This window comes from Neolamprologus multifasciatus, chromosome 14 (assembly GCF_963576455.1).
Source record: "Neolamprologus multifasciatus chromosome 14, fNeoMul1.2, whole genome shotgun sequence".
Lineage (NCBI taxonomy): Eukaryota > Metazoa > Chordata > Actinopteri > Cichliformes > Cichlidae > Neolamprologus > Neolamprologus multifasciatus.
Window position 1 is genome coordinate 14035775 of NC_140452.1, and position 17326 is coordinate 14053100.

Consider the following 17326-nt stretch of genomic DNA (forward strand, 5'->3'; position numbering starts at 1 on the left):
GAAAAGTGGTTGCAGGAGGTGAGCTGGCTTCAAACAAATGATGAACGCACAGAGATGTGGTGCAGAATGTGCCGTGAAAATTTAATAAATGACAAATTAATAAAAAGGCATGAACATTTTTTTTGTATCGAAAAAATATCGAACCGTGACACCAAAGTATCGAACCGAACCGAACCGTGAATTTTGTGTATCGTTGCACCCCTAATATATATATATATATATATATATACATATACACATATATATGTATATATATATATATATATATGAAAAAATATTATTAACCCCACCACATTCTTCATCTGCACTAAAGACAATTCTCAAATTTACCTCCTGTCTTTAATATAATTGTGTGGCTGAAATAAAAGGCAAACCTTCACTTTCCAGGTTAAAGTATATTTTTAAACTGTATTTATTTTCTTTGTCTCAACAATCATTAAACAGAAGGCATTCAAGCCTGTCCGCACACAAAAATAAATTAAATAAAATAATAATTAGAGATTTAACACTCAACTATGATGCTAAGGCTGTTTTTAATTTATGTTTAGCTTTTGGCAAATTTGATTACTTTATTCACCATCATGACTACTTGTAGGTTTTTCCTAATATGACGCTATTTCCTGAATCGGATTAAATATCTCCAGTAGGAAATTCTTTTTCAGCTGTGGAGATCAGGAATCTAATGGCACTTCTTGGGGTGATGAAAAATTCAGGTGTGTTGGTCTGCTACTGCTACGATATTCATTGCCATAGTAACGCAAATGACACACAACTATATATGCTGAACTCTAGCCCTGGATTTAACTGGCATTAATAAATAAATAAAAGTTAATGAAGATAAAAGGTAAATTATTTTACCTCAATGAAATTGAAGGCGCTCATTTGGCAAGTAAACATACAGGATAAAACCAGATATTAAGAGTCATGCTTATTTAGGAGTGACTGAGCATAAAGTCGCACATTAATTGTGCCTTTCATCTCAGCAATATTACCAAAATTTCACCTTATCCGCACTCTTAGATATTCCACTGCCAAATTGGTAGACATCCATTAAATCTGCCCCCAAACTCAGTCTACCTCAAAATGTTAAGGAAGGAAAGTCTGTGGATACTTTCAAGAAACTTTCAGAGAGGTTCTTCTTTAAGCATTTTGCTTAATATTGATAGCTGAATAATATTTGCACAGGTAATTGACATTGATTGATGCCTTAGTACTATACGGCACATCTTGAGTAATCTTAATAGTTATAGAACAAATGTACTTTTATTTGAACAATACTAAATCTTCTCTCTCCTCAAAAGAACTGAATTTACAAATAATATAGGTTCAGAAGAGCTCAAGGTTTAGGAAATGGTGGCGTTTCTGTCGCTCAGAAAGGTAATGTTCTGTTACTCAGTCCAATGGTTTCATAATGGTGGAGAGAAATGTTAATTATGCAGCTGCAGTGACTATTATTTGCAAGCATGTTTTCTCATTCCATCTCTCTCTCTCTTGTTCTCTGTGTCTCTGTGTAACTGGTTTTATTTAGCTAATTGTACTTTATTTTTTTCTCTTTTCATTTTTTTTCTCTTTGACATGTTGATGATTCTGTTTCATTTCTTGTTTTTAATGTATTTTTATGTTTCATATCTCTGTAAACCATTGCATGTAATTTTGGCCTGTACAAATAAATTCACTTGAGCTGACTTCACAGACTTCAGCTTAATAACAAATGAAAGAGTCGACACAGACTTGAAATCTTTATATTATCAAAAGTAAATGTGATGGAGTCAGTTTGTATTGATTTCCTGTTCTTTAATCACAGAGTTATGGGCTGCTCATGGGAAACATTAAACTGTTAAAAAGATTGGGTGCTCTTCTTAAAAAGAAGGGTTTTGAATGAGCTTTGTAGAAAAAAAATATAATTATGAAACTGAAACAAAAAGGGATACTTTCAGCATCAGCATTCAAGTTATGCATCTCCTCAAAGCTATACCTCAGCAAATGAGCAGCAACGTAAATAAATAAAGCAGCTCCCAATTTTTAAGGTTTTTCTGAAAGGTAAAAAAAATGTCCTTCATTCCAACCTTTTTCAAACTACTAGATTACACATAATAAGCATTAACACTATTTATGCATGAGCTATGTAGCTGGCACAGTGGTTGGGGCAGAAACAAGTTCAGAAGTTGGTCAATACTTTTGCGCTCTTTTCCTGAATAGCTGACAAAAATTACAATACTTTTGTTCGTTACTCACTCACTCTAATTAGTACTAAAAAGAAACCACTGATGGGCGATTAATATCATCTAAAAACTATTGTTATTACTATCAAAGCAGTCAAACTCGCAGCTCAATTTCTGCAGCTGTGTTATGAATTACGTGGGCACAAAGAAAGTAAAGACTAGGGAAACAACAATGAAGGTCTATGTAATAAACCTGATATCACTGCTCTTTTTGAAACCAGAGTATAATATGTGTGATTGTGTGTACTTCTGTATAATATTTATAGGTGAGTTGACTGGCAGAGTTTTTTATACCCACATATAATGAAGAATGATCTGAAGACTGATTGATTTACACTTTAGATCTTATAATAAATTAGATATTTGTATAAATGTGCTTGTGAAAATAGATTTTAGTATACATACGTGTGTGTGAATGAGTAATTGTAACCATGAAGGTACAAGGTGTGGAGATGGACAGTGCACAAGAAAAGGGAAGAAGAGAGTGCAAGGTGGAGATGAGTGTCAGGGGTGATTTGTGGTTAAGGGATAGCAGCACACGTGAAAGGGAAGGCTTACTAGATGGTAGTGAGGCCTGCTATGATTTATGGTTTGGATTCAGTAGCACTAACAAAAAGACAGGAAGCTGAGCTAGCAGAGAGGTAGCAGGTTTGAAGAAGCTAAGGTTTTTACTAGGAATGACCAGAACAGACAGGGTTAGAAATGAGTATATCAGAAGGACAGCTGAGGTTGAGTGGTTTGGAGACAAAGAGAGAGGCAAGGCTGAGATGGTTTAGACATGTGCAGGGGAGGGAATTATGATATATTGAAGAAAGAATATAGAATAAGTAGCTGCCGGGCAGGAGGAAAAGAAGAAGACCACTGAGGAGGTTCATGGATATAGACAAGCAGAACATGCAGTGGGTTGGTGTGACAGAGGTGGATGCTAGGCATAGGGTGAGATGGAGGCAACTGATCCACTGTGGCAACCGCTAAAGGAAGCAGCTCAAAGAAGTAGAAGAACAAGATTTGAGTCTTTTGAGTCTTTCTGGTAATATTCGCTTATAACTATACCTCAATGGGAAAACAAATGTACCACATTTTACTTTGGGCAATGTTTAAACGAGAGCTAGCGCAACAATTATGTATTTGTTTTCTATTTAAATGCATTATTTACTAAGATCAGGGATTAGCGCAAATAACTTTGACCCGCTGGTCATCAAATGTATATTCCAGAAAATATAGCACAACCACTTACAAAGAAACCGTCCCACTGAAACTAGCAGCAGCAAAGATAAATGGCAGGGGGATCAGTATAAAGGAAGATAAATGAACAGCTTAATTGTTTTATCCCCAGGGAAACAGTAAAGGTGTAATCAGCATAACATATTGCAGGCTTTATTGGTTTGAACGTGAATGTTTACTGTTGGAAATCTGCATCTAAATGCACAGACTCACTGGACAGTTTGTTTGTTACACCCGTGCAAACTCAATGCATCTGGCATGCAGACATGGCCAAGAAAATCTACTCTGCTAAAGAATTAAAAGACCAGTCAAGAAACTTCATGAACATTCCATTGCTACTGGTGCCCAATAGGCTGCTGTCACCTAAGATTAGAAAAATTGAGGTTACAGTGGGCACAGGCTCACAAAATTGGCAGGGTAGTACCACTGGCTAATGGTAAGGCATTCTGGTAAATAGATAGCCATGCTATCTATGCTGCTGGCCAAAATAGACTCTATTTTGGCCAGGATACATATATATATATATATATATATAAACATATATCTATAGTATTAGAACATTGGAAACATGTTAATTTGTAATATGGGTAATGACATCGGTGTTGATTTGTGCTGTAACGTTCATATGGTGGAGGTAGAAAGCACGAATCTCTCCTAACATGTACCTTGAACAGTTTGAGCTGCTCCTAATGGTATAATGACAAGGGCTGCTTTCTGGTCCACTTTAAGCCTCTTGGGCCAATATGAACATCATTTACACACAGCAGCCTAACTGGGCAGTTGCTGACTGTGTCCATCCCTTTATAACTACAGTGTTGTTATGTTCTAATGGGCACTTTCAGCAGGATGTGAATGTCACATAACTCATATAGTCTTAAACAGAGTTTGCAACTTAAATGTCCTCCACAGTTACTAGATTAGGGTGAATGTAGCTCAGGAGGTAGGGCATGTCATATACTAATCAGAAGTTTGGTGGTCCGATCCCTGGCTGCTCCACTTTGCATGCCTTCGGCATAATACTAACCTCAAGCTGCTCTCTGAGTATGAATGTGTGTGAATGTTAGATAGAAAGTACTAGAAAGCACAGAAAGAAGTGCTTGGGTGAATGAGACAAGTTGTAAAAAGTACTTTGAGTACTCAGGTAGAGTAGAAAAGCAACCATTTACCATATATTTCAAGATCCATCATGAAGGTGTTGGTTACAAATCTGCAACAATTTTGTAAAGCTATCATATATCAATAAGTATCAAAAACTCTAAGGAATGCTACCAGCGGGGCGATCGTGGCTTAAGAGTTGGGCGTTCGTCTTGTAATTGGAAGGTTGCCGGTTCGAGCCCCGGCTTGGACAGTCTCGGTCGTTGTGTCCTTGGGCAAGACACTTCACCCGTTGCCTACTGGTGGTGGTCAGAGGGCCCGGTGGCGCCAGTGTCCAGCAGCCTCGCCTCTGTCAGTGCGCCCCAGGGTGGGAATGTGTGTGTGATGACTGGTTGTGTAGAGCGCTTTGGGGTCCTTAGGGACTAGTAAAGCGCTATACAAATACAGGCCATTTACCAGCACTTTGTTGAATGCATGCTATGAATAATTAAGGCAGTTGTAGCCTCCAATGCATAGTGGACTGTCACTAAATACAATAAATGCAAAGTCTTCACAACTTCAAAAAGCAATTCAGTTTCTGTGTTGGTCATATCAAGAAAATATAATAATATGCATCACATGTAACACTGTTACCAAACATCAGTAGTTCATTCTGTAAGAAAGGAAGAAAATATGGAATAAAGGACACATTGTATATAGGAACTATAGTCTCTGTGGTTCCCTCAGTATTTCATCTTATTCTTATACACCTATTCTGTCAGGAACAGGACTCGTATAAGGCGTGAATCTGAAAATGTTACCACATGAAGTGAAACACTGGTATAAGAAAAAAAAATACTGATGCCTGAGTAAGAGAGGTGAAAAAAGGAAGCAACCCACTTCTGATTTTACTCATTACATTAAACACCTTAAAACATTGTTGTCTAATTATATACTCAGCACACATTTTAGCTCAGTCTGCACTGAATTTTCCTATTAGAGTATTTAACTTGCAGCAATGAGTCTTCTCAGAGTGGGAATGCAGTAAGAGATAACTGAAGGAACAATAGTATTGTGTACCATCCTCCTGTATAGGTTTTAATCAAAGAGCAGAGGTCTGACCACCCAGGCAAGACATTGCTGGATGGAAAAGCTATGCCAGTTAGTGCCCAGTGTGAGAGATATGAGAAAGGACTATGGCTGTCAGTCATCGCACAACAAAACCCCCTGGGTACAACCTTTAGCTCATCTCCAGGGCAACCACATACTACCAAATTCCATCTGCCTGACAAAACACGGACAACACTACATTTCAAACTGAAAGTCTTCCTGCAAACACTGCATACTTATTTCACTATTAGGACTTGACTAATACGGATAGTCATAGCAGTCATACACTCTACAAGAGCAATTCAGTTATTTTTAGTTTTGGGGTGGCAACTATATCTCAGTCAATAAAACATATAGTTTCTGTGCCTGGTTGAACCACATAATCATGATTATGGCACTTTTATATGTAAATTAACACCCTCCTGGGTTTTAGTATCCAAAGCATGAAAAAGAAACAATTTCCCCAGCAGGAAATCAAACATTATTACTTCATTTTCTGTAAAACGCACTGATACTATGTTGAAATCCATTTAGCAATTTCTAGTTGATCCAGGCTTCAGTTTAATACAAGAAACTTTCTCCTAGTATGTCAACCTTTTAAACCCTAGTCGCAAAGATGGTGGTTATGAAACAATTACATTTCTGAAACCCTCACTAAGTTCAAAATAAGTTTTAAAGTTGACAGACTTCCTCTACACAAAAATCCCTGCAAGCTCAAGAAACATATCTCGAAAGAATCTTAGAAACTATCCAATTGACCTGCTAAATTTCAGGCATATTCCAACATCTGTCTGCTGCACCCCCGGTTCACCGTACAATGTGACTGACATACTCATTATAACACTAATTACACAGCAGCATCCTTGTTGTGCTTTCACTCCTCTAAATAATTCTTTGGGGTTTTAATGAAGTACCTTAACACAAATTGATGCGGAAAAGCTTTTAAAACCTTAAGTCGCAGGAATAATTGTATTCCATTAAAAAGCCTTACTATGCACTCATCTCCAGTTTGTGCTAAATAGCGACAAGTTTTCACTTCCCCCAAATGACTCACAGTGAGTTTAAGATATTCTGTGTCACATTTACAAGCTACATTCCTTGACTTTGCTGTACATCTTTGCCTTCCTTGAGGCACACAAACAAAAAAAAAGCAATCTGCAATAATGTTCTTTTTTTGTAGAGACAGATCACTCTTTGCCTATATATCAACATTGCAATGAGAAACACCGTAGTTACTTTATCTTGTCAGTGAGACACTGCTGATTTCAGATGAGAAGGTCTTCAAAGGGGAAAGCTTTTGTGCACCAAGCTTAATGAGAGATGGGGAGATCTCTTTGATGCAACAGTGGGGTGCATTGTGCCACTTTGATTCCATTTGGAGGGATTGTAATGGAAGAGCGGCCCTTCAGGTAAGGCCTCTTCCACCTGCTTACTATTACGTTTGCCTGTCAGTCACCCAGCAGGGGAGATAGTGCATCAGAGCCAGCAGACAGTCCTTTGCACTCACGGAGCATACCGAAACGTTCCCACCGCAAGCTGTTGTTCGAAACAAAGCCTCATCTAATATATCCAGCTGTATTCTGGAGTTCGGCAGTTAGAGTGTTTATTACTAGTTTTTGTTCAGGCCTTTTTGGAGTAGGTCATTAACATGGCATGGTAATCAGCTGTAGCTTAGCCTACTTAGAATAAACCCTGCCTAACAATACAGCTTTGTAACCAAAATGTAATAGTTTATTTATGTAACAAAACTCCCCACACTAATAGAGAGCTTAGGATTTCCACAAACACATGGCTATGTAATACCAATTTCCAGCAGATTGTTGTTTACTTTTACGTGTTCATTAGAGATAAATGGGATTCATGGATAGTCTGTTGTTACTGGTGAATGGTGAAAAACATACCTCTCAAATGTTGACATCATGTGCCATTAATGGCATTGTCAGCGATACATATCCAGCAATGACTGTAACTTGCATTTGTAGTAGGCAACTTTGTCCACAGTAACTCTAGTATTTTTAGCAGATTCAACCCCCTAATGTGGTTTAAGATGGGATAATAAATTAGCAACTCATGAGAGGTCTTAATATGAATGTATTAAGCACTAATGGGAGAGATTCAGTTTGAAATCTTGGGTTTACAACAGCATATCTACAAAATACTTCACAGTTAAAATCCTACGTGGTAGTCCCCCATGTTCCAATTACAACAGTTGTTTTCTCATTTCAAAACAAAGAAAGTTAATCCAGCAATTTAGTATTTTTTAGAAGAACTGCACGTCATTATTGTGAAGCTAGGTATCGTTATGTTTCAATTATTTTATGCACTAAAGTGAATTTGTCATTTACAATGACTTATATCCAAAAATCTGCTTTTATGCCTATTAAGCATTAGCTAATTAATTCTTTCAACAAATTTGTTAGGGTTCACAGAATGAAAGAGGAAAAACACCATCTTTCCCCACATATTCATGCAGAATACACATCTGCATCATTTCCAGCTATCTAAATTGCTGAAAACAACTTAGAAGATGTAAGATACTGACACTGAGTCTTTGATGTGAGGCTGATGCAATGCTACAGCCTATTCTTTAGCGCCAAAGAAAAAGATCAGAGTTATTACCCCTGCAATTCTGCGGGATTGAAAAAAAATGAAAGGCAGACAGGCCAGCACCTACCATTTATCACCAGGTCTACTGCCTTTAGACTGAGGTGAGAGATTTTCTTTCAGAAGACACATAGAGAACACATCTGGTACAAATTCTAACAGAGATGAACTTATTTCTCAAAAAAATAAAAAAGTTCTGATAAAATCAGCTCGATTACTACTTTGTAGTAACAGTAGTAACAGTTCTCAAAGGCCTTTTTCAATATAAGACTTAACGAAGCATGTATTTAGTAAAAGAACAGCTAAGTACAGACTTTAAAGAAAGATAATTCAGTTGGCCAAAAAATCACTTTTTTTTTAAATGTTTTATTTCAACCCACTGTGGACAAATATAAAGGACAAATCTTTTTAGTCAGTATATACTGGTACACATTTAGTATACATTTGCTGTGAAAAAGTCCACCCATCATTTCTTTACATTTTGCTTCCAAGAAGTCAGACTTTCTTGTCATTTTTCTAAAGCGGTCTTCAGTTGTCCTCCAAGTTTTCCGAAGGACATTTAGCTTTTTAGCTTTTTTACTTATTTTCAGTTTAGGCCTTGTCACTAAACACTGACCTATGAACGATTCAAGCGGATAAAAGACACCTAACTCCAAGGATGAACCAGTGTTATGTCAACACACAACAGGCACCAATTTTAAATTATATTTTTAAAAAAATTGTTAAATGCAGCCTATTCCAAAAACATAATTTGTTCCCATTTGTTTAGCTCAATCTATGAAAAAGGACAACGAAAGCACAATTTGACAAGCAAAAAAGAGTATTTTTCCACCAACAAGGAGATTTCAAAAGAGTGGCATATTTCAGCACGGTGAACAGTTAGTCCTTCAAAACATGACAAAACAGTTTGAGAAAACTGGACAAGTACAGGACAGAAAATGAAATGTCAGGTCTAAAAAACTATCTACAACAGATGAACAGTATCTGAAAGTCAAATTCTTAAGAAAAAATCCCCCAGCAAATATCTGACACAGGCCCCAAGAGATGTAGCCCTCTCTTCAGCTGATCTACTGTTCACCAAAGCCCTATCAGAAGCTGCCTCACTTGAAGTGTGGCGGTCAAGAACTCAGTCTTAAGAAAAGGAATAGGTAAAAGGCTGAAGAATACCAAACTACATATGACTATACGTGGCAAAATGTCTTATGATGTGATGACATTTTTGGTTCAAAATGTCACCAGTAAAAGAGGTACCACAGTGAGTATCTAGAGCCATCTGTAAATCATGGTGGTTTTTGTAATGGTTTAGGACTGCATTTCAACCCTAAACCAGCTATTCAGTTGACACAGTGTGAATGACAAAATTATGACCAAATGGTGTCATTTTTCAGTGTGGCAATGATCTCAAACACACTTCTAATGCATTAAAAGCACTTGCTATAGGAAAACCACCCAATGGAACACTTAGTCATGACTGCCTCTTGGCCTTTTAAGAGCCCAAACCACCAAATTATCGAAGCAGTGTGGTTCCTTCTTGACAGAATGGAACAAAAGGCAGCCAACATCCAAAGAAAAGCTTTGAATTTCCTCAAGAATCCTCAAGAACACTTCCTGAATGCTACTAAAAGCAATTATTAGAAACCTTGTTTAAGAGAGTTCAGGCTGAGTTGAGGAGAGAAGGTTGCCCTACCAAATACTGACTTTCAAGCTCACTAGAATTGTACAAACTCTGTTTTCACTGTATTATACTGTATTTCCATGTATTACACATTTGAATAAATCACTGCACCTACTTTCAAATTTTCCAAGCAAAATCTTAACTTGCCTGGGGATTCGGAAACATTTTACACAGTATTATATATACATTTATATATTTCAGTTTGTATGCAGGATGACGCACACAAAAAATATTGAATGATTAATTATTGAATTTTGAATGTTATGGAGGTGAAATACATATGAACCACAATACCTGGCATTCAGTGTAAGTCAGCTAACTGTGAGCTTGAGAACGGTGTACTCTTTGTGACAATCAGTTTGACTGACAGACTAACAACAGAGTGCTTCACAACAGACCTCAATATGAAGTCTAACACATTTTCTTGCACAGTCTGAAGGGAAGCAGCTTTTAGGAATACAACGTCTAATCCTTTTATCAAAATCCGTTCACATAATATCCACGTCTCCAGCAGCTATGCTTACCGCTTCTCTCAGCTTTATTGCTAAACAAGTCGCATAATTTACCTCTATATTTCATTTCCATTACATGAGTTAAAATTCATCAATGTAGTCAAAGTAGCACCAATATATTATAAATGGCATAATCCGGCAACACACAGTCTGCCTTAGTCACAGTCCAACAGACACAGACACTGAGAAAGCAGATACACACACCCACACAGTAAAGCAGAATGATGTCAGGCCAAATGCTATCTGAGGGCGGATGGGGGATGGTTATACAAGCATGTTTACAGGACATTTCCTGTGGCTGAGCCTTGGGAGCATCATCTGTCCTCAGACAAACAAACACTTAGAGTTCCCAAAGCTGAAAGCTATTGTGAAATCACTTTTGACAAAAGCCTATAAGTCATCTTTTTATTTAATAAAATACCAGCAACTAATTATAACTATATTGAGTTACATAAAAGCATTAAATTATTTAAGCACAGTGGGAAGAATTGCTGTTTACATATTTTTTAAATACAGATTTTTTTTAATAACAGTCCCCGTGCGTGTCAGCCATTCATTATTGTATATCCTAAGGAGGAAGCATCACTCCGTCACTGCTGAAAGGCATGGCTATGGGGCGGTGGCAGAGATATATTATAAGGTAGCATAATAAAACCATGTCTTCCACTTTATACTAAGCTCATCTGTCTCCACTCACTGAAACACATTAGATGTCACAAAAGTTAATACTAAAGATCTAGAGATCTTTTTTGCTTTCAATTAGAACTTGTTATCTTGCAGGAAGATAACATTAGACAGCATCTGGAACACCTGGAGTTTTGGATTGAATTTTTTGGGAACCCCAAGCTCCGGGCCAGAACAGTGGATATCTGGAGGATGTGTGGTGATGCACAATTAACCAAAGTACATTCTGATGAAGTGCAAGGAACAAACTGTTTGTTCACTGTGTTACAAATACGTACAAATTATGTATGATGGACACAAGCTGTCACCCAAAAGAATGTGTGCCCATGTCTACGTAGGTCTTTAGATATTCCCTTGCCAAAGTAAGACCAGCTATGGCTCATCATTTTACACGTTCTTCATACATATTTATAAATGTCACTAGCCTGTCAACCATGAGTATGTTCTCTGTAACTGTAACTATTCATGGTTGAATAGTTACATGATGCTACCTTTATCACTTTTTTCTGTTATGCACTATGGTTTAACTCATTCTATAGAAAATACAGCAAGAGTATCTGTGTCCAAATTTCTTAAAGGATGTTGTAGAACCTGTAATATTAATCAAACAATTTGATGCATAGTAAAGACACTGGCATCACATAAGTTACAGAAGGTACCAAATAGATTTCATATAAGAGACACTAGCCTCCAATTCTGTGGCTTTCTGCTCTTATACTCTTAAAATAAACTTGCCAACCACATGTTAAATGTATGATAATTTACCTTGTATCTGTGGTTCTTCCACCCTTCTACCAAAGTGATAATTAGTGAATTAATGCAGTTAAGTATAGGGTATAATAAATACTAGTAATTTACAACAGGTGTAAACCGTGCAACTTACATCCACCTGACCAAATTACTGTTGATATATAACACTGTTTAAACAGAAATCTTTCAACCACAACCTTCATCATTAGTATTAATATGAAGGGGGACAAAGAAGTTTACATTTTTTTCTCTTAGTGATAAATTGGGAATAGCACTGACACATGCGAGCAACATGTGTCAGTATGTATTCTATGTAATGTCACCACTTGTGTAATTTTTCACAATAGAGCATGGATCCTCAGACAACCTTGACGTCAAGAATCATTACTAGTGATGAGAGTTGGGCTCAAAAATAGACGAAGTCACAATCTCTAAAACTGAAGGCACATTAGCTTAGGAGTAGGACAAGAATCTACTTTGTTTTCTTGGACATTAGCAGGGTTTTACAAAGTTAAACTATCAATAGAAAGTTTTACTGTAACGTCCTCAGGCTCCTAAAGGTAGGGCTGGGCCATATCATACCGTTCACAGTAATACCGGTATAATTTTGGGCAACGACAGAAAAATTAAATATCGCGATAGAATATGGGTAAAACGCGCATGCGCAGTGCCTTTGTTTTCATACGCACACGTCGGAAAAAGCATGGCGGCGAAAGCGGATCGTTGAATGAAACGGATGAACCAGAATTGGTTTGTAAAAATGCTGCAGCTTCAGTCGTGTGGAACTGGGTTAGCTTTCGTCCGTCAGATACACAACAAAGCACTATTTTTGGTAGCGCATGCTAGCCATCGTTATTACCGTGTTTTTGGAAAATACGGCACACTTAAAATCAATCCTTTGATTTTTCTGAAAACTGACAATGAAAAAAAAAAAAAACTGACAATGGGCCTTATGTATGAATTCTGGTTGTGTTTACTCACCTCGAAATGATTTTATGTGGCACACGGCGCTCGAAAATCTGACAAATGTTTTAGTACGACTTTGCTAAGCTACGAACCAGCACCGCTTGATGGATTGTCGGAGCATTACGGCTGCCGTAGGCAGGCGCCTCGCGGAGTGATACGTACTGTGTTTCAACATAATATTACCGTATTGTGTGTGTATAACCTCTCTTTAAGTTTTGTGGATATTATACATGGTTATGCTGAGGATGTGTCGGCCAATTTCCACTGGAAATGCCTTTTGGTTAAACCGTCAGCAAGGAATTAGCATTTGCACTGTTACATTTTTATATAACTTTAATGCACATAAAAAACAGCTGCTTGTTTAAGTGAAAATACATTGATGGGTTTTTTTTGCACTAATAAAGTTGTGGAGTTGTAAAGTATTTTGTCTAGTGTCAATTATATCGTCAGTTATATCGTTATCGCAAATTTTCAAATGTATATCGTGATAAATATTTTTGGTCCTATCGCCCTGCTCTACCTAAAGGTATCTGAATTGTGGTGAGATGGCAACCTTTTGACTACTACAATGCAGTCATATCCCATCAGATTTCAGCGACTGCCCCAAAACATTTATGCTGAAGTATTGCCATTTTGTCAGATTGGAAGTGATCCAGGGTTTATGACGAATTGTCCTTGATGAGCTTAACGAACAGGACTTCAAGAATAGCTTCAAAAGTGGCTGGAGTGCTGGGAGCTGTGTATCCCTGCAACAAGTCACTAGTTAGAGATGATTGGTAAGGTCTTTGAGTTGTATATTCACAGTCAAAGAACCTTTTGATTGTATCTTGCATATCATACCATAATGATCGTAATATATGCATGTCATGTTTGTTCCTGACCTCAGCTTAGACAGCCTTTCCAATCTTCATGAAACTGAGCCTATATAAAGTACCAAAGGTACAGAGATTTGTAATATCTAAATGGTGATTGATTCATGAAAAGCTACAGTTTCTTTTATCTGTGTATTTGCATAAAGTAACTGCACGATCAAGGCTGGTTCGTGAGCATACGGAAACATTTGCACATTCATATGCACATTACAGGTATATTTTAACAGTCATCACAGAGATTAAGATGTAGCAAGTTGAGCAGTTCAAGGTATTTGGCTGGTATTTTCTTTAAAGTATCTTTGAGAACTAGTCAAAGTCCTTCTGTCTCACTGTTTTCTGTTTCTTTATGTAATCCCAGACCACCTCCATGTTGAGACCAGAGCTCTGGGGGAGCCATACCATCTGTTAGTCTTCTTGTTCTACATATGACTAGAAATAGTTTTTTACGACTTTGGCTGGATGTTTGGTTTTGTTACCAGATTACAGAATTAATTTTCAACTGATGACAAAAAGTTAAAGATATCGTGTGAGATAAGTATTTAAACATTTAAAATGTCTTGAACTTCGGCCCAACTAATAGAGTGCATCTAAAATGTGAAAACGTCACAGACTCCAGACAAAAGTGTTGCCTTCACTACTGCAACAATGGTAGTCACAAAATTTCTTTTCTAATCCTAAAAGCCAGAAAAGCACCCTCTTTAATTACCCATAACAAACATATGCTTGACTTTATATGGAGCCAGTTAGTGCAGTTTCAGTACATGTCCAACCACTTTGCAGGTAATACGTTAACAACCTGGCTCAACAGACCTCATTCACTCAGACAGCATTTAAAGAAAGATACATTATAGGATACTTTACAGCTGTGAAACATGAGATGATAACTATTAGGAAAAAAGATCCATTAAATATCTTCCAGTAATGTCACCGCTGATGACAGGTCATAAAGGGTCATAAACCTCTACGGCGTCCCAAGTTAAAGACCATCAATAATTTACTTCCGTCTCTTCACTTCCTGCACTCTCTCCCTACCCCTGACTGAAACTGGGCATTCAGTTAAAGGACTGAGACACTCATGACTACAAAGGAAAGACAAACACAATGGAAAATTCCTTCCAAGTAGCTCAAACACTGGTAATGTTGTGGTCATGTTTAAGGATTATTTACTGTGGAAGATGACGCACTAACACGAAACACTGGTTAATAAGAATTTCTCATTTCAAACTTCAATATAGCAACAGATCAGCTAGATGGAGGAGTGTGTGGTAGAACCTTAACTATGCAGTGTTTCTACATCAATAAACCCATCAAAGGCAATCAAAGTCTCAAACCACTTGCCACTGTCTTGCATGCATAGTCTATCTTGAAGTGTTAAGGTCTTATTTGGTATTAAACAATTTGCGCAGGCCTTTGACATATCCTCCCTGTTGTGAATAAAACATTGAGAAGGGTATTACTGTCCACCTATGATGCCCTGTCCACTGACAGAACAGTTTTCCTGCAAAAAAGGTATGAAATAGGTTTGGCCTTCAGCTGCCCTGAGAAATACTAGAGTCAGCAATACAACAGTATGGCAGGGTGATACAAATACTAAGTGCTCCTCACTTTTGTTGATCTGATGTACGCTTAGTACAGATATATGGAACTGAAACCAGAAGGAAGAAATACAGCACAACACCGCAAAGAGCTTAAACTTAAAAGTCACTTTGTTAAACACTGTATGCCTTTGTGTTCATTAATCAATATAAATTTCCATTATACTCATTCTGCCAGACTAGATACTGAAAAAACAAAGATGTGGTTATTATAAGCATCAGTGTCCTGTTTTTCAAATTGGCTGATTAGTCCAGAAGAGTTATTTAAGTCAACACGTGTCATTTGTGAGATCAAGTTAATTTGTTTTGGACTATTATAATTTAGGCCATGACTGTGCTTTATTAAAATTCAGTTCAGTGCTCAATACACAGCAGACACAAGCCTAGTTTTACTTACTATCCCATGGTATGGTATATTAACAGTCAATGGCTGTGAGCACAGGAGCACCGCTCACTTGCCATTGAAACCTTTGGTTTGTCAGGGCCACCCAGTCAGAAGAAAGTTTGCTAAAAGGAAGGGTGAAAATCTTGCCTCAAAAAAAACCCTATGAATTTGGGGTCTGCACCAAGTAGTACAAGATAACTCTGAACTGTGAATCACACTTGGACTCTAAAAGAGTCCAAGAAGAAATACACAAAAAATTGCTAAAGTGCATAATAGATCCGCTTAAATGTGTAAATTGTTGGATAGTGCAACCTTACTCCCTGCTTAAGGTGCAATTTCAGCTTCGCTGCCTCAAGCACAAGAGCAGCAAAAAGCAAAACATATAGGAATGGTGATTAAAAATATAAGAGTGTGACAAGAATGATACCGTCTCACAGCAAAGTCTGACAGACCCATGTTGAGTTTAACTGTGGAAAAAAAAATACAGTGGTGAGTGATGGGTTAGTGTGCACACTGTGGCACAATGCTGTGCCCTTCCCATTCTATTTCAACCCAGCTGTTTTCCATTTTTATTAGACCTATATTTCTAATCTTTCTCCATTTCACAGACACACTTCTGACGTTAACAGACCAAACTCCTTCCCCACAGGGAAAGAGCAGGAAGTCGACTTTAATCAGCACGGTGGAATCTGAGACCTAACTTGGAATTTGAGAGGACAATGACCTCTCAAATTGAATGCTGGCATCCTCACTGACATCCTCATGCAGACATTAAAGCCCACAATATGTATTTTCCTTACTTCTGAGCGGTGACTCTTCGGAGAAAAAACGTTTTCTATCAATGAATTAACCCCCAGTATTGTTATCCATATGTCAGAAAGTGGCTTTATGATTGAATATTAAAGCAGAGGAAACCCACTTATATGACACTAACAGTTCTGACACTGGGATTTGTTAGACAAGCCTCTGCATGCATGCATTGAAGCCAGGGAAGCAGACACAAAGCAAACAAATCCCTTGCATTGCAACAACCTTAATAATGAATTATGTGGCTTTTGTATAGATTTAAGCTTTTCCCTAGTAATATAAATGTTTCCCAGTAGGACAACAATTATTCAGCTCCCGGTGGCTTCAGTTCAAAGAGAGACGGGATCATTCAAACACTAGCACAAAAGTCTTGAAAGAAATATAATGAATGTGTCCGCTAACTGAAAGTCGCCTCTAGGTTTTTAGGTAGTTTTATTTGTGGACTGAAAGAATTTAAAAAAGGCCATGCTGGGCTACTTACTCTTGAGCGCAGTGATTAGCATATTCCCATCCTTAATGAGGTCTTTGATGAATTTATTTGTCCGCTCCAGTTCTATTTCATGGCATTTCAGACGCTCTCTGAAGTCCGGACTGTCCAGGAAAGAGTCACTGAACTCCAAAGTGGGGAGTCCCATTGTCCCTCAACGACAACGCTGGCTTTTAAACTCTGTAACTAGGCATACAAAGGTTTTTACTTTTCATCACGTAGTTCCGATGTAATAGCCACTTCTAAGTTCCCCCTAAAAACTTTTCCTGCTCCGCTTAGTTCCTCACTTCCGCTTTGATTTTCTTCGCTTTTTTTGTCGGCTACCTTAAAAAACAGTGGTCGTATGACTCCTGCTGGTT

General features: G+C 37.6%; 1 protein-coding gene across 2 annotated transcripts in view; it reads right to left on the bottom strand.

Annotated features, from left to right (window-relative positions):
- arhgap42b (Rho GTPase activating protein 42b) overlaps positions 1 to 17326 on the bottom strand; it is a 78703-nt gene extending 61377 nt beyond the window's left edge. Inside the window, exon 1 of one of the 2 annotated variants that reach the window (XM_085131039.1) lies at positions 16962 to 17326. In XM_085131039.1, the coding sequence (XP_084987165.1) occupies positions 16962 to 17115 (154 nt within the window). In that variant the 5' untranslated portion in view covers positions 17116 to 17326. The remainder of the gene's footprint in view (positions 1 to 16961) is intronic. The other variant, XM_085131040.1, reaches the window with a different exon arrangement.